Source organism: Nelusetta ayraudi, unplaced genomic scaffold (genome assembly GCF_046127955.1).
Source record: "Nelusetta ayraudi isolate G7.1 ecotype Tasmania unplaced genomic scaffold, CSIRO-AGI_Nayr_v1 ptg000090l, whole genome shotgun sequence".
Taxonomy (NCBI): Eukaryota; Metazoa; Chordata; class Actinopteri; order Tetraodontiformes; family Monacanthidae; genus Nelusetta; species Nelusetta ayraudi.
In genome coordinates, this window is record NW_027466140.1 from 3,153,670 (window position 1) to 3,174,912 (window position 21,243).

The 21,243-nt window shown below is 44.7% G+C and overlaps 1 protein-coding gene across 1 annotated transcript; it reads left to right on the forward strand.

Moving 5' to 3' along the window:
* Window positions 1–2,270: 2,270 nt before the first annotated feature.
* On the forward strand, window positions 2,271–9,860 carry ubl3b (ubiquitin-like 3b). The gene is made up of 6 exons (XM_076046746.1): window positions 2,271–2,443; window positions 3,031–3,141; window positions 6,344–6,452; window positions 6,745–6,831; window positions 7,897–7,974; window positions 8,170–9,860. Exons 2-6 carry the CDS (start codon window positions 3,115–3,117, stop codon window positions 8,220–8,222), a joined length of 354 nt encoding a protein of 117 aa, XP_075902861.1. The 5' UTR covers window positions 2,271–2,443; window positions 3,031–3,114; the 3' UTR covers window positions 8,223–9,860.
* Window positions 9,861–21,243: the final 11,383 nt, after the last annotated feature.

The following is a 21,243-nucleotide window of genomic DNA, read 5'->3' on the forward strand; positions in this document are numbered from 1 at the left end:
TGCTGCCCGACAGAGGTGTACGTAGGCTGGGAGGGGAAAAAAAATCAGTGCATACCCACTTGCATAAACTAGACTACACCACTGGACAACATGTACCTGCAATAACCCTGTGCGTATTGCGTAAGAGCTCGTGAGAGCGTGTCTAAGTAGGGCGTTTAGAGTATAACCGGTTATGAGAATATTACAAAACCATTTGTTTGAACAGTTCAAAGAAGTTTTAGAAATACAGAATACTCACACAGAGTGTATATAGATCAGACATGGGCAAACTACGACCCAGGGGCCATATGCAGCCCATTGAGCTTTTTAATCTGGCCCACCAAACTAGAACAATTATATTAATAGTAAGTAAGTAATAAAATAGGTGTATGTCATCCATTTTTTCAGTGTTTCAATAAAGAGCTAAATACCGTGGGGATTTAGAGACAGATAGTTTGTTATAACGCGTTTGTTCATTTTCAATTGACATTAAAGTACATGTTTTCTACATAACCCATGATATTTTTTTTTTCTCCTATGAGGTGGGTCACCAAAACACACCAACCATCTGCACCTGCCTTTGCCCCACTGTCTAATTTTACAACCCGTTGTGGCCCACAAGTAAAAAAAATTTGGCCACCCCTGATATAGATGCTTGACCAGTATCATGCAAACTACACTCCCTTTAGCATGTCCCCCATTGTATCCTATCAATCTTCAAACAAAAACAGAATGGCACAAATATTCAAATACCTGCACAGAACCCAAACCTTTTCATTTTTACTCAGTATACTAAGATATGACCTTATTTTCAAACATGACGGCTCATAATTATGTAATGCACCTCACTAGGTTTTGCCAGAGTTCACAGCATGTCCACTCTTACTTGACTTTCCTTTCATGACAGTCCTTTCTATCCATAGCATGCTGAATGCAAACTCTAAATCAATATTGTGATACAAAACTTAGAAATGGAATCACAAAATAGATAGCAAGTCCCCTTTTACAGTCTAACCATGAAAACTACAAACTGAATTTGTTCAACTTTAACATGTTGCTGATCTGGTTTACACATTAAAAAAACACATTTTTTCCAACACCAATATATTCTAATTTGACTTCGAATTCAACAGAACAATACATTGTTTTCATACTGTTTCAGTTAAACTTAAGTCTGCCATGATAAAAACTTGTTTACATTGTATTAAAATTGTGCAAAGCATCTTTTTCTTCATTTAAAGTTCCAAACACCAGTAACTTGCAAATGTCAAGGTGACATGCTCCTGTATGAGAAAGACGATAATGTCCATAGAAATGATAATGAAATATAAAAAGTAAATTTTGGCAGCCAACATTTGCTGAATCTTTTAAGAAGTCATATTTTCATGGTGCCTCCGTCACAAAATTTCTTAAATGGTCCAATGATTTTATGTGCATCCTCAAGACTTTGGTTGGTTTCTCAACTGTTTAATTTAATTTTGTTTTAATCTATTTATTTATTCTCTTCTCTTTTTTTAAAGGTGTTTTTGAGGGGTTTTTTGTCTTTTGTTCTGTCTACTTTGTTACTGCCAGATTTCATCACAGTGGAACGTACAATTGACTGTTCCAAATGCTTTGTCATTATGTGGAAAACCTAATACAACAGACACTGCCTTTACCCCCTTTGTCAAACTCCATCTCTAATGTTTGCATATAATTCCTGCTTTGTTCGTTTTTAGCTGAGTCATGCCTGAGACAAGGCAAGGCATTGCGCAGTAAGCCATCCAGTTGAAACACTTCTTTGAATCCACTCTGTCATTACTCACCTACCAGCTCATGGGATCAACATCAAGGACCAAATGGCAGTGCTTTCCATAACTTCTTCTCTTTAGGCGAACTTTTTCTTGAAACTTAGGTCATGTTCTATGTTCCATCTGATATCTTGGATTTGCTATCTTTAGTTTGAATAAAAATTAATGCCACTCGGGTTTTTACGACTACTACTACTACTACTACTACTACTACTACTACTACTACAACTAATAATATTAATATCTCAGCTTGATGTATAGAATACTCATACTATGATATAAACAGGGGCTTTTTAATATCTATGTGTTTGCCCACATACCAACATGACATGCAGCTATCTAAACGTAAAAAATAAATTAATTAATGAATAGTCCAAGATCTGAAGAAACCTTCAAGCAGTGAATGGTCACGTGTTTTGTTTTTAGTTTGTTGTTTTTGTTTTTTTGAAGTATTTGAGCGCCGCTTACTCGAACTGGACTTAATTTCCCAGATGGCATAGCGGTCGGTCCTGTGTTTACAACCAGTTGACTTCCGGCGTCTTCCCGTCCATTAGCCATCGATACCTACATCCGACGGCATCGGTCTACACTCGATATTTTCCCCATGATAATTGCCCCTCATTTTTTCGTCAATTCAACTGAATGCAACATTCCATCATTGTCATCGGATGCAGGTGAGGTCGTCAACAGGAAGGTCTCCTTTGCACGCCTAGTTGCTCACCTATCGCTCCTGCAGCTAGGTAGCGATAGCACGAATGTTAGAAGCTAACACGGTAGCTAATGCTAACTGTAGCTGCGAAGCTCGATGTCGAAATATGTCAGGGCATAACTCGGCGCAAGTCGACGCACCTTGGCAGAGCCCATTTTAAGCAGTCGTTTCGAGCAACTTTACATTGGCCTTCGTAGCAGTCAGTGTAAAAATCAATCCCGTAAAGACATCGGCTCACTAGCACCAACACTAGCCCCAATATTAAAGAGCAGAATTCAGCTGTGAGGTTCGTCGTCACTCCCGTTTCCTGACATTGTTGTTTTAGTGAAGTTTGCTACCCGTTTATTCTCTTGTCACACCATGTATTGGAGGGAGTATGTACATTGCGCTCTGTTGACATTCAATATGATAACGATGTGTTTGCTGCAACTCGGTTCGTAATTGCGTTGTCGTTACGGTGCCAGGCAGTGGGAAGTAACCAGTGTGTGTGTGTGTGTGTGTGTGTGTGTGTGTGTGTGTGTGTGTGTGTGTGTGTGTGTGTGTGTGTGTCAGGGCTCTGGCCCCTTCTCCAGTAAGTGAAGCACCACAGTCCTGCTGCCTCTGCTCAACCTAACCGGCCTCTCACCTTCCTGAGCCATGACCACTCAGAGGGATCTTGATATGGTGAGTGACTGCGGGCTTTACACCTATCTTGTCCTCCGTGGTGCATCAGGAGCACGCTATCCATTTGCCATCTGTAATTGTTGGAGGACCAATCGTTGCCCGAATCTGATTCAGCATAGCTGCAAACCATGAAATACATTTTCCTCAGGTTGATTTTTTTTTTTTTTTTTTTTGACTTTCAACGCAGGGGATAATAGGGGAGTAATGGATTAGCAAGCAACCACACTTAGCTGGGCTAGTGACTGCTGCTCCTGTGAACACCATCTGTCTAATCTCAGTTAAAACGTTGCCCTACTTTCCTTTCAAGGTTTAGATGCCAATTGATTGTACCCTCTTTAATAAATCCTGTCTCCCCCACTGCCCCCGCCACCACATAGGAGTGGACGACATTCATAGGAAATGGATCAAATAGAGGAGATGTTGTCAGTCACTTGGGATTCTTGGGTACAATTTTTAATGGGCCCAGAACTTATAACCATGTCCAGTGACTTTGAAACAAATTTTTACAGAACAACCAAAGCATATGTTACTGTCTTAATTATTTACAGCCATTTTACTTGTTTGATTGATGAATTATTATCAATTAGTACATGTTTTGTCTGTTTTTCGTTTTAAGGTAGTTTTATGCACTCAAGCGTTGGCCTGATGGCTGAGCGCATCCTGTCTTGAAATTACAACTGAAACTGAACCACAATAGCTCAAATGATAACCATTCATGCATGATTTTCTTTTTCATTTTTGTTTGAGAAAAGCATATCAGATCCTTTAACTGCTTCATGCCTCAGGTACCCAGCCTCAGTCAGGTGGAGTGGGATTTAATGGATCCTCAGCTATGGCACTTTCCCCAGGGGATTAATAACAAAGTGCATTTGGCAATGTTTATAGAAGACCAGAATATAAAAATATCAAATTCATAGAAAGTTCTATTAATCTTTTAAAAAGCAGACAATTCAAAGTCTTGTTTGTCCTCTTCAGTGTGGTCCTTTGTGTGGGGGCACCATCGATATTTGTACTGTGGGATTTTGCCGTCAGTATCCAGGCAGATTTGCTTTGTTTTTGTTGTTGGCAATGAAAGGGATGGAGGGACAGCGGTTGTTAATGATGACATGGGTATGCAACTCCATGTCGGGGTTATCCGGTTCGTTGGGGGCGGGGATGGGGAGAGCCGAGGGTTTTATTTGTAAACAGATCAGAGAGTGGGGTCGCCCCCACTGATGTCACGCCACCTCGTGCCTAAGTCTCTTTGTTCTGTCCTCTGTGGCTGGCGAAGCGAAGGAAGTTGTTGTGGCACCAAATGGAGAAGTTCAAATGTCAAAGACAACCTCAAGAAGTGATGCCTCACTTGTAAAGATTTGTCTGGTGGAATGTACGTTTTTTTTAAACGGAGGGGGGCGCCTCATGTGATGACCAGTTCACAAGAAATGGATGTTTAGTGTATTGTTTATTAGAAAGGTTGGTGTAAAGATTAAAAACAAAAAAATGTCCAAGTAATAATAACTATATTTTTATTATTGATATTGATATTATTATTGATAATATTAATAATAATAACAATAGAAATATGTAGCTGTTTCATATATTCTGCATTAATATGAAACCCACTTAACCTGTAAATCAGCTTTGAAATGTACATGTCAGTTTGACGATTTTCACACACACACACACACACACACACACACACACACATATATATATGTATATATATATATATATATGAATTTATACTTTACATATATGTAATTATATTTATCATATTTGCTGTTTTTATTATTATGATTGTTGCATACCATGTATATGTGCCTTGGATAGATTCAATTTATGACTGGATTTCAGTGTATTCAATCCGTCGCATAAAAACAGAGATGAGAACCCACAGGAGGAAGGTCCGCACAGCGCAGGTCACTGTTTAAAGGCGTGGTCAGAAGATGCTGCAGCAAAAGAACAAAAAAAAAGTCACAATAGTAGATTCATTAATAATGATTTTTGGCCCTACACCCATGAATTACTGCTGTCAGCAACATAGAAACAATCTATTGTCAAAAGGAATAACATTGAATATTTATGATTTGTGTGAAGCGGCAGAAACGGCACCATCCTAATTTATGCAACAGGCTGTGGTCACATTGACTAATGATTCACACGTTGTGACCCGCAGCCGGTTTCCTACTGGACAGAGCTCGGCCTCGTTGGCTGAAATTGGCTAATCTTTAACAATTTCACATTGATATGCAGGTGTTTTCTTTTCCATCGCAGACAAGGTTTTTACAATGGGCAGGTCAAAGGAAATGTTCAGAGAACTGTAATGCAATCTCTCACTCATTCAGCTTCGAGTGGCTCCTTCTTGACACTGCTGTGCAAGTCACCTCTTGTCTTTATATCAAATCAAAGGCTGCAGCCCTATAAACACACGCCGATTAGGAGTCCACTGCCTCTTTGGCCTTTGTGAACGATGCTCCTTGATCACTGGAGTTCTAACTAGTGCACCTTAAACCCGCAGGCAGGTTAGACTTTTACCTCCTTCTTTTCTCTTTATGACTAGTTGTTATCTAACGGAGCGCTTTGTTGGCTCGGCCGGCGGATAACGTTGTGAGGGAGCCCCGCTGTTAAAGGCCCTCCCTCCCCTCCCTCCTCTCTCCGGGGGGGGTAGGGGGTGGTGGTAGTGGGCTCAGGGGAGGTGGAGGGGGGCTACGCACTCCCCATGTAAATTTAATAACATGGCCGAGAGCTGTCTGGGACACCTGGGGTTATCGCATTAGGCCGACAGCCTGGAGAGGAGCTCGCAGCACCCGGGAACTAAAGGGGCCAGTGTTTGCCCCCCCTCCTCCACCAACCAACCTACCCACTCACCCGCCTGCTCTTCAGCCCCACCCATATCTGTTGTGGCGTGCGGAAACAGGGGCTCACTTCAGCGCGAGCCCTCGGTGAACGAAGTCGCCCCCATCGGTCGTAGGCTCGGAGATCTGCTGGGGACAAATCTCATTAGAGTGGAATGCCTGTGTCTTCACAGCCCTCCCAGGGTCGCCTCGCGTCAGGAGAGGTCAGAGGAAGTGGGGAAGGGTGGAGGGGAGATGGGGGGGGGGGTGTTCTCCTCCGAGCGTTGGCTTTAAGACCAACCCCTTGGAAAGTTGAGAGTGTGTGCTTTTCGTTGTTGTGCCAAGCGAGGGTGAAGCTGCTACTGCTGTTGTTGTTGTTGTCGTGGCAGGTGCACCTCCGCCTCATTCTGGTCAGCGGGAAAACGCAGGACTTCACTTTCTCCCCGAATGACTCGGCCACAGACATCGCCAAGCACGTGTTCGACAACTGGCCCGCAGGTAGGTTTTTTTGATCAAGGCGACTCACTATGAAGTTACGCTTCATATGTTTCAGATTTTTTTTTCATGCGCACTTCCGTTAGTCTTTAATTCTCTCTCGGCACCCCAGAATTTCCACCCCGTGTGCATCTGAACACAGTAATGCTCTCTTTGTTTTGTGCCAATCTTTATTCTTTTGAGTGTGGGTCGCCCCTATTGTCGAGCTGCCGCGCACCTGTGTCATTAGCAGCTTCCAGTACAGTCCGGCTGCAAAGTAAATGACGGCATTGTGACGGCGGTGCCTTTGTGACAGGGTGGGAGGAGGAGACGGTGAGCAGCCCCAGCATACTGCGCCTCATCTTCCAGGGACGCTTCCTCCACGGCAACGTGACTCTCGGAGGTAAGAGTGAGATCCTCCCTCGACACCAGGACCCTCGGTCCAACTTAATCGCCCGCAAATAAGACTTCATTATACCAAATCCTCAGAGACTCTGATGGCACTTCTGACTTTTGCCTCTGATCCCGGTTCGAGCCACGAATGATCATTTTTAACTTCACAGTCTTCCTTTTTTCCCGTGAGCTTGAGGTTGTGCTTGGGAAAAATCTGTTTGATGGGAAACAATGTGGGCAGAGTTGTAGACAAACTGACACCCATGGCCCATAATCCTGTTAATTATCCACCTCATTATAAAACTCTCTTCTTTCTTTCATCTCTGCTTATGCATTCACTGCAGAAAACAACAATTCCCAGTCATTTAAGAAGTATAACAAGGGGCATTACTTCATATTATAGTTAATGGCGCCACATCACTTTAGAAAAAAAAATGCACTTTATTCAGAACGAATGTGTCACAGCCCTGTTCAGCTTTTCTGCAACAAATTAGCCGTCACCTTCTTGGTTTGTTGGTCTCAAAAATCTTCAATCTAAAAGTTTGTGCACACTCACGTCTTTATTATTCATCCTGGGCTTCGGTGCAGCCTCCTTACAAAATTAATTCTCCAAATAACTTCAAGATCTCTGGACAACATATCAATATTTGGCATTTTGAGCCCTTTGTTCACTGCCTTAGTTTTTAGATTCCTTCAAATGCTGTTTATTTTGTTGGGAACAAAAACAAGGTAGCTGTGAGGTGGTCTGAAACAGAGGAAATCCCAGAGGTGTTGCTGGTGCTGCTAACCTCAAAGAAGTGTCAGTGACATGTCGCTCCCTTTTTCTGATGTCACAGAGGTGCGACTTTCAGAACCTCTCTATAAAGTTCAGCGTGTGAAAGAGTGCAAAGATGAGCTTTTTTTCCCCCGTTTCTGGCGAGTTCATTGACTGGTTGGAGACGTATTCTAATCCTGGAAAAAAATTCAAATCAAGTGAATTCAGTGCATTATGGAACCTCGTCACTGTTTCTGGTAGTTCTTAAAAACATGTCGCTGAATGGCGCTAATCAATCATGGGTCATTTGTGTGTCTGAAGCTCTGAAGTTGCCGCCTGGCCGAACGACCGTCATGCATTTGGTTGCAAGAGAGACTCTTCCAGAGCCCAACTCTCACGGTGAGACGCTCTCCTTCTGTCCACGTTGATCCAGTCAAACCTCAGAATTGAACAGAGTCATGTATCTAGCCAGAACTGCAGCTGCCATAGTGGGGCTCGGAACCAGTCTGTTGGCTTCATCCCTCTCAGAACGTGTTCCACCGCCTCCATCTGAACCACCAGCTGACCTCTCTGCTGTTGCTGCTCCCCCTGCAGGTCAAAGGAACAGAGAGAAAACCACAGAGAGCAACTGCTGCCTCCTCTTGTAAAGCCACAGAGAAAAATGAACCCGCCACCCGTTTCCCCACACACACACGCATTAAACACACACTTAGGTAACCATCCCGTCGGCTCCCTCCAGCCTTGTCGTCCTGTCAGCCCAGGAGCCAATCGCAGGAAGTCTGGTTGGAAGTCCCGCCTTCTTTGGATTCTGAGGCTTCTTTTTGTGCCAATGACATTTACATTCTGCCCCCGTTATCTTTAACCTTATCAGCAGACGTGTGTAAACTGCGCCCCCCCCCCCCCCCCCCCAACACACACACACACACACACACACACACACACACACACACACTTATCCAGTTTTGAGCCGTTTGCTGAAAAAGACCCAGGAAGTTTTTCGCTATTAATGGACACAAGTGTTGCTATAACGGATGTGTGGGCTATTATTACCCCTCCCTGCCAGTGGTGGACTTTTCCACAGGTCTTATTGAATAGTGTTAACCCCCCCCCCCCCCCCCCACACCACCCCCAAACTTCCTATTCCTCTCCCAACGCACACGCACACGTTGCACTTAACCTATCTGTTCATCTAGAGCTTCTCATCGTGTTCCATCATCCCCTCCATAACACGGACTTGGGAAGAGACGTGCCATCCCCTCTACTACCCCCCCACCCCAGCACCACCCAACACCACCCACCACCATCGCCCCCCCGTCCCCCCAAGATAGTTTCTGCCTCCTATGAACTGAAACATTTGGTCTGTATCAGCACCAGTGGCAGTTTATGCCATGAACCTCACAGCCGTTAGTTCCTGGCGAAAGGACCAATGGAGGAAAGACTTTTGAGGATGTGCAAACGTGAGGGACGAACAGGCCGAGGAGGAGGAGGAGGAGGAGGAGGAGGAGGAGGAGGAGGAGGAGGAGGAACGGACCCCCTCGCACCCTCCAGAGGACACGGTGGGTGGCTGCTGGATGGCTTGTTGCCTCTGCCTATGACTTAACTAGACTGTTGAACCTCCCCGACGACGGGAGTCGACACGGTGACGCCAGTGGAAGGCAGACGGAAGCAAAAAAGGCCGACCATGAGAACGAGGATTCGTCGCCCCCTCCTCCGCGACACGACCCCCTAGTGGACACTGAGGGCCGAGCGGTTGTGCGGGGGAAGGGGCGGAGCTTTTTCCCACCAGGCCGACGAAGCATTAAGAGGAAGATTTTGGTGTTGTTTCATCTCCTTTTCGTTGGAAAGCCGTCTTTACTTCTCGTTTGCTTTTTATCGTGGAAATTCAGTAATATCATTAATATTGAAATTTAAATATATCAATTTTTATCTGTGTATAAGTATTTTAGTGCGGCTGTGTTTGTGTGTGAGTGTTTCTGAGGGAGTTTGATGCACGCGGCATACAGTATGAGGAACTAGTGAGGGCATGTGGTTGTAATTTTTTTTTTTCCTTAACAAAAGTGGTTGTTGCACTGAAGGTGTTGATTGGCTGCAGTTTCTTCAGAAACCGACGGAAACCTTTTGATTCCTTCCATTGAGTGTCCTTTGGCTTGTGTTTTTGTCGATCAGTGTCACAGCTATGAAGTTTAGCTCAGTATGAATAAATGTAAAACTAAAAATGCAATGTGGTCTACATTAAAGCTTGTATTATAAATTAATAAATATGAAAATAAACCCGCTTCCTTCGATACTGCTTGTTGTTTGTACATCAGAATGTGGTGGCGTGAAAACATTGTTTGAGTCATTGATTCACTTTTGAGTTCATATCCCACTTTGGTATGATATATGCACTGCATTAATTGTCTAACTGGACAACTACGTAGTGAGACCTTGTCTGTAATTAGCGGTATAAATGTAGGTAGACCTATCGCCCTGTAGGTGGCACTGTTCCCCCAAGTGTCAACTTTGTCTGACAGGTGACCGCAAATCAATTTGTTTTCTTTCCAAGACGCGGATCAAAAGCACGGAATATTTAATTAATCATTTATAGATCTTGTGCGTGAGGTGGGTAACTTGGCCTTTTACAAACAGGAATATGTCAAATAACGAAAGGGAAAAACCCCAAAAGGAAATTGTATATTTTCTTAAACAATTTGATAGGGGAATCAGTGGGCGCAGTGCATTGTGGGATGTCAAATGCCCTCGATTGTGCTAATTTTCAGGAGCGTTCTGTTCCTCAGGAATGTGAGCCGAGCTTCAACACGTCCAGCTTTCCAGTTGACGCTGGCAGTTGCACCTTTGGAAAAAGTGCAGTCAGCCCACGTCTTTGTGAGCGCCAGCACTTCCAGGCCTGCAGCTTGCCGTGTCTTCCCACTTCCCGCTCAGCTTTTTCCACCAGCATTTGTGCTTTGCGCACGCCTCTGCCTGTGAAGGCTGTCTGAGAGAGAGATGCTGCTGCAGGTGGGATTGTCTCTGCGGTGACTCAGTGGGTTCAAGCAGACCTTCGCTGCAGATCCGTCTGTCCCTGCAGGGCACGTCTGCCCGTCTCACAGCTGCTCCCCTCCCCTCTGCCTGTGATCTGTTGAGGGCTTAACTTCCACTTAGGCTGCACTTTGCTGCATCTTGTGTTTTAAACGGCTGCAATCATGTGGCAATTCTTCACCCCCTGTTGGCAGAGAAAATCTAAGGGCTGCAAAGAGATGAAGATGAGGTTAGCTGCCTTTAAATTGTGCTAGAGTGCAATTGTATGCTAACCATCCAACCTCAAGGCCATGGGCTGCGCAAAAGGCACCAGTGCTGAGTTTGCTCTGTAAAATGTGCAGTTTGTGTTCAGAGAGCATGTTAAGATTGCAAAATTTGCACTTTGAACTGTTACTTTATCTTTTTTTTAACTAAAATAATTAGTAATTGATCGCTTTACTGTACTATACTATACTATGATATACTATACTATACTATACTATACTTGGTGATACTCTGGCATCACCAAGTAAAAATGACATTAAAATCTCATTTTGTATGTTTACTCTGCTCCTCTTTGCTCAGAGGTCAGAATAGATGGATTCCATGACAGCGAGTCTTTCGAAATAGATGGGAAGATAGAAGAATTGTAATAGAATTCTTATTTTCTTTGCAGGTCCTCTGAAACTGAACCTGAGCACGAACCTTTTATTATCGTGCAGTTTCTCCTGTATCAGATCCAGCTGTGGACACAAGACGAGTGCGTTCAGGAGAATCAGGCCACTGGTGCTTCTGTCTCAACTTGTCGTACAGGAATCCGACAGTAAAACTAAAAAGCATCAAGTTGTTAGTGAGGGTTTATTATCGCGGCGTCAACTTGCGGCTATGACTGCGCGTGTTGTCAGGCCGCGTGCATTCCCCTCATGTCTGTTTGTTCACACCGGAGGTCCTCCACCGGCGCTGGCATGAGAGTTCAGTAGGCTAGTGAGTGTGAAAACATACGCACTCGTGCAGGGGTTGAATTATCCCAGCGGGGTGTTCAGAAGTGATCAGCTTCCACACTGACTGCAGAACCTGCTGCTGTTCCTCCTCCTCTCCTCCGGGGGCCCCTCTGTATCCAAGTCAAGGTGGGGGAAAAAACAGCACTGGTTTACGAGGTTGCTGTTTCCACCCCAGAAGATCTTAACCAGGCCACGGAGTTGGAACTTTGACTAGGTGTGTGTTGTAGACAAGGAGGAAGTGCTCTTAATTTACTGTTGCCACCCCTGTGTTAGAGGGCAGCAGGAGTGGCGGTGGGGTGAGTCACCTGACCTCTTGTTATTGAGAGAGATTCCTACAACTTGAAGGATGAGGCGTGAGTTTACAGCCATCCAAGTCCCCCTCACACCCCCCTTGGTCTGATTTATGTGAACGGGAAACAAGCGTTTGGGCTTCCGCATTGTTCTCACTGACAGTGTGTGTTATCTCTCCACCCCTGCACTGGCCTGTCGCTGCTTCAGCCGACATGTAACCAGAACCCAAAGACACTCCCACGCTGTCCAAAGCAATGCTGAGCACCCACTTTAGCACCCACTATACATGTGCTCTTCCTTTATGTACATTTTTCTTGATAAATAATTGCTCATATGACTGATCCCCTACATCTTTAAATGATGTCCTAGGACTTTTCATATTTTTTGTACAAAATGCTTTCTACGAAGACAAATATACAGTGTAAAAACAGTGAGAATCTATGATCATCTTTTAAAGTGCATGATTCTAAACTCAGTTCTGACTGTATTTAGCCAGAAATCAACATCCATTATTATTTGCATCTCCAGCTGGTAAAACTTAGTATTGGTTAAGTTTTCCTCAAATCTTTTAGGACTCAGACACAGAAATGTGATGCATTATTCATTCTTATGAGGTCAGAGTACAGTAATCAACTTTTTGATTACACTGGACTTTTAAAGATCTCAGTGGAGATTGAACGTCTCTTTCCTGGAGCGAAGAATTGGTTCAGCCTTGCTTGCCTCCGCAATGCTTATCATACAAACTAAACAGAGACTCACAGTGGAAATTCTTACTGTTTAAAAAGTAGCTCTGCGGTTTGTTGGACTCTGGTGGAGAATTTACTCGAGCGCCGTTCTACATTCCTCATAGGACTTGCTTCTGTGAACGTGGGTGTCTGGGAAGCTGAAATGCCCTCCTGGGATGGATTAAAGCGATCCAAGGTCATTCGAGTCATCCTTATTACATGTGACCTGCAGTTATCTTTTGATCTCTGTTTACATTTTCGGGAATGAGGGTTGCGATTTATCGTCATGTGTGTCTGATTTCTCCGCTTTCACGCTCCGACGCCCACCGTGATCGCCCTCCAGAGATCATTAAAGTGAATAAATTTCACCCTATCCGGCTGTTATGAATTACAGCCTGTGTTCATGTTGTGTGTGATTATTGCTCAGTGACGCCAGAGGCTGACCCAGGTTCCGTGTGCCATGTGCCGCACGTCTACAAAGAATGTAGGCACGTTTCATTCACGAGATTCCTCCATTTCAACATGCAATGCGCGTTTGCCTTGTCTTGCTGTTGCTGCTGTTGCTTTTTTCCCATTTCTGACACGTTTTTTTATGACATCAAACTGCATCATTCCAAGCAACTTGCATCATTCTTGTTTCTAATTACAGCTGCTCTCGCTGTTAAAACCGCCCGCTGCTCCAGACCACAAGCCCCTGAGTGCTTTTGCTGAAGTCTCCAGAGACTCTGCAAATGTTGCTCTTTTCAATTTTATGGTTGGCTTTTTTTTTTTTTATTGGATTTGTTGCTGTGTGTGTGTTGTTAATTAAGACATCAAAATGCTTCACAGTTCATTGATCTTTTACGCTGCCTTGCTGGAGCCCGAGCTGTAATTCCAGTCAGTGAGGGATCAGATGGAGGTCAGTGCTGCGCACCACAAGTGCACTGAGACCCTCTGGACTACATTACAGCTCTTATCCTCACTAATGGGATCTCTTGGTGGGGAATCCTCAGGTTTGATGGGGATTAAGATACCTGGCTGGGCTCCCACGTTGCGTTTTACCATGTGGGGTGCAACAAATGTTGCGGCGGCTGCTGGAAACTTTCACGTCTTGAGCAACAGGAAGCGAAGCGCAGAAGTTGGCAGCTGGTCGTTCACTCCTTCACTCCAGTGAGAGACTCCTGTCAGGTGATGGAGAGCAGGGAGCAGCTGGGACTGAAGGAGAGAGCGACACTGAATGCTAAAAGCCTGGCCCCAGCTTGATTTGAACGACATTGCTGGATATGTGTTGGAGTTTCCCTGAGCTGCGGACAAAGCAGGGAGGGAATGAGAGTGAATGAGGGTAAAAACAAGGGTGGAATTAGTCCCAATGTCCCTTTGCGTAGGCCTTACAAAGTGAGTCCAGAGGAGCAGCTGTGAAGGAGGCCTCTGGTTCGAAAAACAGTTTTATTTGATCACATCAGACTCTGTTGGTTCTCATAGTTTGTCCTCTCAACTTCAACAATCTCTGAGCTGCCTTTGTTTCAAAAAGCCATTGGCAGGGTCCCTCTGTGTGTCAGTCAGAGTGTGATGACCCCAGTAGCGGAGCCAGAAATGTTTCCTTGGGGTGGCCACAGGGTGAGCTCATGACTCATGTAGGGGTGCCAATAAGCAGACATCTGAAATGACTGCCAACAAAGATATGACTTGAGATGATGAAATAGTAAGACCTTTGTGGAGTTATTCCACCGTTGTGTGGTGACTACAGCCACCATGTAGCTCCGCCCCTGGGTGACCCCGCCCGCTCCTCCTCGCCATCCCCCCAGCTGGTGTCGTGAGCATTTCCCCGCTATTCATCAAGCTTTTCTTGAACCTCCACCGCCGCGACATGAGGAAGTGTTTCCCTGCATCCTCTATGTGATAATGACTCGGTAATAACCCCAGGAGCCAGACGTGATAAACTATACCCTGACATTTAATTGGAACTGATTGCTATTTGTTATCCTCATTGTTTTGTGTTGAAACAGTGGCACTCTTTGCTGCGGCCTCCGGCCCGAAGGGGGGCCGCGGGTGCTCCCACCGTGCTGCGGCCGGAACAGCGAGTAGCCGCTGTGGTGCTGAGAGCAGCAACAAGGAAAGGTCAGACTGAGTCCATTGTTAAGGAGCTGTCAGCTCGCTGATTTATGGGAAGCAGGTTGGGGCTGTTTGTGGTGTCTTGACACAGGCTTTTCATATTTTTTTGTTTGATATATAGGAAGAGACTGGCGTGATTTAAGTGGGACAGCTAACGTTGCTGAGTCGTGCTCAGCAAATCGAGGCTACAATCGTTTAGCAGTGGCACGGTTGATCCTGCATCAAACATCAGATCATTTGTTGGCTTTCAAAGGTGGAGAAATGTGATGCCTGAGTTCCTGCTGTTTCCTCAACAGTGCTGAGAAGATGAGAAAGTCCTTATGAGGCATGACATAGTCACGTTTGAAAATGAGATACCTCAAATTAAAAATTAAAAAAAAAAAGCAATGGATGAATAAAACTTAAAGCTTGAGGGTCAAGAAAACCAAAAGTTTCAAACCTTTGAGGTTGTTGTGTCCTCGGCGTGTTTGTTGTGAGCGGCTGCAGAGGGCATCTGGGGACCGAGTGAGTGAGTGAATTTCCTGTGCTCCTGTGCTGGAGTTGATGAACCGTCACTGTTTTAAGCTGACAGTCATTCAACACGCTGCCAAGTCACAGGCTCATAATTCAGCAACACCTTCCGTCCACATGGTTTACATTAGGAGGAGGAGGGAACGGGGGGGGGAGGCCACTGTGCATTGTAACCCTGAGATGTTTGCCTGCTCCTGTCCACCTGTACAGATCTAAATCATGTATGTTAGAATAGGGAAGTCTGAGGAGCTCCAAGACTGTGGACCAGTCATTGTCCTGGTGAATCATTCAGATGTTGTGATTGGTTCCTCATGAGAGGTTAGGCTTGAGATTTACCATATTCAATGATGGGAATGATAGATGGACAGAAAGAAAGAAAGAAAGATAGATAGATAGATAGATAGATACTGCAGTGTCTGAAGCATCTTGTGACAAACATTAGAAAGGGTTTGTATGCAGCTCCATATAGCGCATGATATATTCCTTGTGATCCTCCCCATAGGAACATTTCACATGTGACCAGCTGTGTAGGTTCTCTCAAAACAATGACCAGTCATTCATAAGATCTGTATATGTATCAGTGGTTTTGGAGCTGTATCTTTGGCGTTGTCCACATTGGCTACGAGACCTTCCTCAGGCGTACCGGTGCCTGATCGATGCAAGACTTCTTTTTGGAATAGATTTAGTCCTATATAATCAAATGTGTGTCAATGAAGATTAGTTCATCATCTGCATATCACTGCAGCTGCCTGACAATCCACCATGATAGATAGATGAATAGATTGATGGATAGATGGGGACATGAGTTGAAGATGAGGACATAGAGCCTCCAGGCTTAACTGATCCAACATCGGACCTCAGCCACATCGTCAGGCGCTGCTGCTGCGCCTCCCGCCGCCACCCACTGACGTGTTTGATTGCTCCCAGAGAAGAAGCCGTCATGTGAATTTGATCAGCGGTCCCAAAGAGCAGCACGTAATTTTTAATCAACGTTGCGCAATTATGTTTTTCCTTCCCCAGATGTTTCTCAGTGAAACAGGAGAGGGCAGTAAAGATAATATTGTAAGATCAAGAACAGCACAGGGACACTTGTTAAACACTTTATTCCGCGGCTGGGCCAGCTGTGGCTGAGTCTCTTGCAGCTGTGCATCCAGCGTGTCAAGGAACGCGTTCAATGATTTTCCTCGAATTTTTCTTGGCTTTGTGCAGCGTGTTTTAGATTCTGTGGCTTATTACGGAGAGACGCGCTAACGCAGTGGTTCTCAAACTTTCTCTGTCACGCCCCACCTTGGAGGAAGAAAATTTTTCATGCACCCCTAGAAGCCCCAAATTTGACGTGGCTGTGTCTTGAGGGATCCTGATGAACCTGCAAGTGGTCCCATGTCTCTAGGACAAAGTTGACTTTTGACCCCATAGACTTGCATGGCATTAGCCTAAAATCTACCTTCCCTCCTTCAAGATGTGAACGAATGTGAAAATCCCACTTTGAGAAACACTGCGCTAACGCAAGACCTTTGTGATCGTCCAAGATTCTCATGCGCTTGTGTTCTTGGCAGGCTTTTGTTCATGTGGCAGCGGATGAGTTTACAATTAAACAGTTGTCACTCGGAATGCTTTGCCACCACCGTGATGCGTTTTTCTGGAGCGGCAAATCTCAGAGCCGTCCCCTGGCCACGGAATTCACGGACCAAATCAGCCCGTGGAATTAATGCTGGTCAAAAACAATAAAGCTCCAGCTGAGCACGGAGAAAAGATTTGCCATGCAGGAATCCGGTTATGAGCGTCACTCTCGGATCTGAGAGTGTTATTCTCAGGGAAAATCGAGCCCAGAGGATTTCAAGGAGTCTGTGTCAGGCACCAGGCGTCGGGGCCTCTTTGTCCCTGTGTGATCCTGGATGTTTAAAGGATTTAGCTGTGAGTGTGTGGCTGTCCATGAGTGCTTGGACACTTTGTTTCTCAGTGTAAATTGTGCAGGGACAGCAGCGCTGTTATTCCCAGAAGGACGGGAATAAAAGGTTCCTGTAAAAAGTACACGGCCAAACCTCAGTGAATTCCCGTTGAAGGAAAGAATGCGGCAAGAAAAGCCACATTCTCTTCCTTCTTGAATTTGTTTTTGTTTTTTTGTCCAATCCAGCAAAACCCCAAAGAAGAAGTGTTTTGGCTAGCTCTGCTCTCATCCTCCACCTGCACAATCCAGGCAGGAGACTGAACATTTTTTGAAATAAAATGCCCTGGGGCCCAAGAAGTGAAGGGTGGGATCTCAGAAACAGCTTTACACATGTTCCCATCAGTGAGACCTTATTAGGAGCTCTGTCAGCAGGGTGTGTCTGGCCGAGAGAGGCGGCATTGTTCCTCTGTACTCAGTTGAAATTTGGACCGGATAGTGAGTGCAGACAATGTTGCTGGGTGTCGTGGTGCAGCAGTGGCACTAAACTAACGATGCATGTTACTGTTAAGATTTTCAGTGAAAGAGAAAAATAACAAGCATGTGTGTGTGTGTGTGTGTGTGTGAGTGTGTGTGTGTGTGTGCGCGTGTGTGAGTAAGTGAGTGTGCAGGGAAAAGAATGGTGACAATATCTTTCCAGAACATTCCTTTATGACTCTGGTGCCCTGTCACACTCTCTGAGGATGTGAATTTAAGAAAGGTTGGAAAATAAAATTCCTCGCATTGCATGACCATCAATTAGATTCTAAGATGCGAAACCGAAGCTCTCAAAGTTGTGATTGTTCCAGATCTGCTCATTCAAACTGCTCCCTCTCAGCAGCAGCAAACAAAAGAGACCAGGTTCAACAATGGAATCTGGTCAGCTTTGAGCAAAAGCTGGTTGGTGGACAACAAACTGGAGCTCAAAGGGAGAGTAAATATCAAACTTACAGTCATTAAGCTCAGTGAACTCCATACGGATGCAAATTTTAAGCTAATATCTACTGCATGTTTAAAATCAGATAATTGTCTGCAATCAGCTCCCATGTCAGCTGTGAATGTCATCAAATGTTTTTGGCTAATTTTTCCATCCCCCAGGACGCTCACACTCAGAGTGTGCATGGGTGCAGCCATAAATACCACTTAACCAGTAAATACTTGCAGAACTCAGAATATTCCAGCTGAGCAGCAGCAGATAAAGCAGGAATCTCACTGCACACAGATCATATTGAACAGAAATAGGCCTGTCATGGCCAAGCTTTCATCAAAAAATCATTTAGTTATAACTCAAATATAATTGTGTGAATATGAGACTAACTGTGTTACGTGACTGATAAGAGTTGTGAAGATGTCACCCTATTGGCAGTTGGCCTGTAAATTGAGAGAAATTTGCTGGTTAAAGCAAAGTGAAATCTGATTTCAACGTTAGAAATGAATTTAGTTCATCTAATTTTGCGTGAGGTGAGACCTCACTCAGAAACAGAGACTTTGAGTGTATCAGTAATCAATCACAGAGGACTGTCTTCCCTCCACCCAGAGCGACGACGGGAACATTGCAACTCTGTGGCTGTAAATATTTGGCTGTGTTTACACAGGCTTTAACACCAGATTTGCTCTTGGACTCAGATGACCTCAGTGCTTTATGTTCCCATCCTCACAATGAGAAAGGGAGGAAGTGGAATCCATCGTGTGTGGTCACGTGGCTTGCAGAAGGTCCAACCTGCTACGCTGCTCTGACGTCCTTAGACGATTTCCCTGCCGCCGACGGATTCATCTTCCTGTGTGTCCTGTGATAATGTATTTTATTTTATTTTTTATAGTTTTAACTTTAACTTTAAAAACCTCACCACCAACTGCTCGACTGGTGGTGAGTTGCAACCACTCAGCTCCAAATGACACTAAACCAACTGAGTTTTCCCCCCTGCAATCAAACATTTTGGCTCTGATCTGACCATTTCATCATCTGGGGATGTTGTGAGCCCAGCATTGTGTCATATTTGAGAATATGAGAACATTCCATTGGTTTACTTTCAGCTTAATTCAAGATTGAATTTGTATCAGTTTTAGATTTATATGACAATCATAATAAACATTTCTTTGTATTTTATTCATACTTCTGAGTTAGTGATCAGCAGGTTTGGCTCTCAGTGGTCCCTGGTTCTAATTATAAGATAACTGGGTATTATTTCTTTGTCATTTAACTTTTTGTGTTCTTCGACTAATTTGAAAACTGTGAACAGACATAGTGGTGGCAGATGGATTTATTATTTTCCCTTTGCGGTCAAAAAGTCTGCCGTGGCCATGAAATCCATTGAATCGGCCAACACACGTGGGTCTCTCCATTGATTCTGTAGGCCAAGGAGAGGTTTTAAGGTTGTTTTGGGAAGCGAGCGGCTGGAGCGACAAGTACAGTGTTGGACGGCTTCCAGTCTCGGCAGCAGACTCCCTCTTCTCTCCTGCAGCCTTTAATCTGTCCAGACTGGTTACAGATATATGGAGAAACTTTTCACCTCCCCTCCTGATGGATGTCATCGCAGGCAGTTTGCATTCCTGCACGCTGTTTTTGCCAAATGCATAACCCTCCACCACCAGCAACCCCCTCCTACAGCTCCTTCAGGCAAAGTGCAGTGACATCATGTTGAAAAGGAGGTCGAGATGATTTTTTTTTTTTTTACCCACAAGGCCCTGCAGGAGAACCAGGCACCGACGGCAGGAGGAGGATCTGATCAACTGAGGACAAGATATTTTTTTCCAAATGATGAGTGTAAAAAGGCCTTTCCAAGAACTCCTCGTGTCTTACCCCTTTAACCTCCTGGGTGAAATGTGAAAAATGTTGGCAGATGGTTTGACCTGACATGGAGAGCCAGTGGAGGACTGGAAAAGCTTTAAAATTCATAGATTTGGCATGAGTAAACAAGAAATACATCCAGATGTATGAAAGAGCCATAAAGCAGATTGTTCGTTAGGTTGGCAGATTAGAATGCATTTGCATTTGGAACACGGTAGCCAAGAATTCTAAAAGACGTTGCGGACAATAACTCACAGCCCTTTGTATGAAGTCTGCCACTCAGAAAACTATTTCAAGGGTTGTTTACCCTTAAAAAATGTGCCTGCTCCTTTATCTCTGTACAAACTGGGACATCAGGAGGGAAGAAGGAACACCTTGCAGGAGAGCTTGACACTGACCCGATAAAGCCATTAATCAAAGATCACCAACCAGTTCCAGACGAGGACTTCAGATGTAAAGGATGGACTTTTCAAATTTCTGGGGAGTTTGTTGACTGGACAGAGAAACACGTGATTGTTACAAAATATTACTAATGGGAGATTTTTGTATGTCATCAAACCCTGAGAGGTAGTTCTCTAAAAAGCCTCAGGAGTCCCTGAGTACGGAGAGGATTCCGGTCCAGAGAGTTCACTCACCAGCTCTGGGATTGTTATAAAAGGTTCACTCTACTGTTTTGAAGCGGAACATTTGTTTGAATGTGAAGCCAATTATCCGATTAAAAGAGTCCAGAGAAAACTTTGTGACCCAGCTGATAAATCCCCATTTGCTTACAGAAACTGCTGTGGGGCCCTCACAGCATGTCCGCTCGCTGAACAGTCACACACGGGTCCTGATCCACCAGCACCCCCGGAGTGGCTCTGAGACCGCAACACCGCTCCCCGTCTTAACATACACACCCCGTGTAATGTGCGGAAACAAAACACGAGGGATAAACTTGATACGGAACTATTACAGGCTTTGGCTTGCACTCTGCACCGCAGCACTGTGGAAATTCAAGGCATTTCAGCACAAACTAACCCAGCATGAACTCACTCGGCTGGAATCCTGCACGCTGCTCTCCTCCCGGCTGACAGAGCTCTGCCCTGACAGCTACCAGCAATGAAATATATTAAACGGCAGGGTTACTGTGGAGGGGGAAAAAAAAATAAAGCACCAAGTGTTGGAGATCATTTGTTTTTCTATCTGGCTGCTCAGGCAGTGACAGGGAGTGCCTGCGCATTAAAAGAACCTGACAGCCGTATGTTCGTCCTGTTTGGGAAACACACCAGTCTGCTGAGATTTTTTTTTTTTTTTCCTTAAATGAATCGTCCTGGAAAAAGAGCAGTTGAAAGTGTGTGCCAC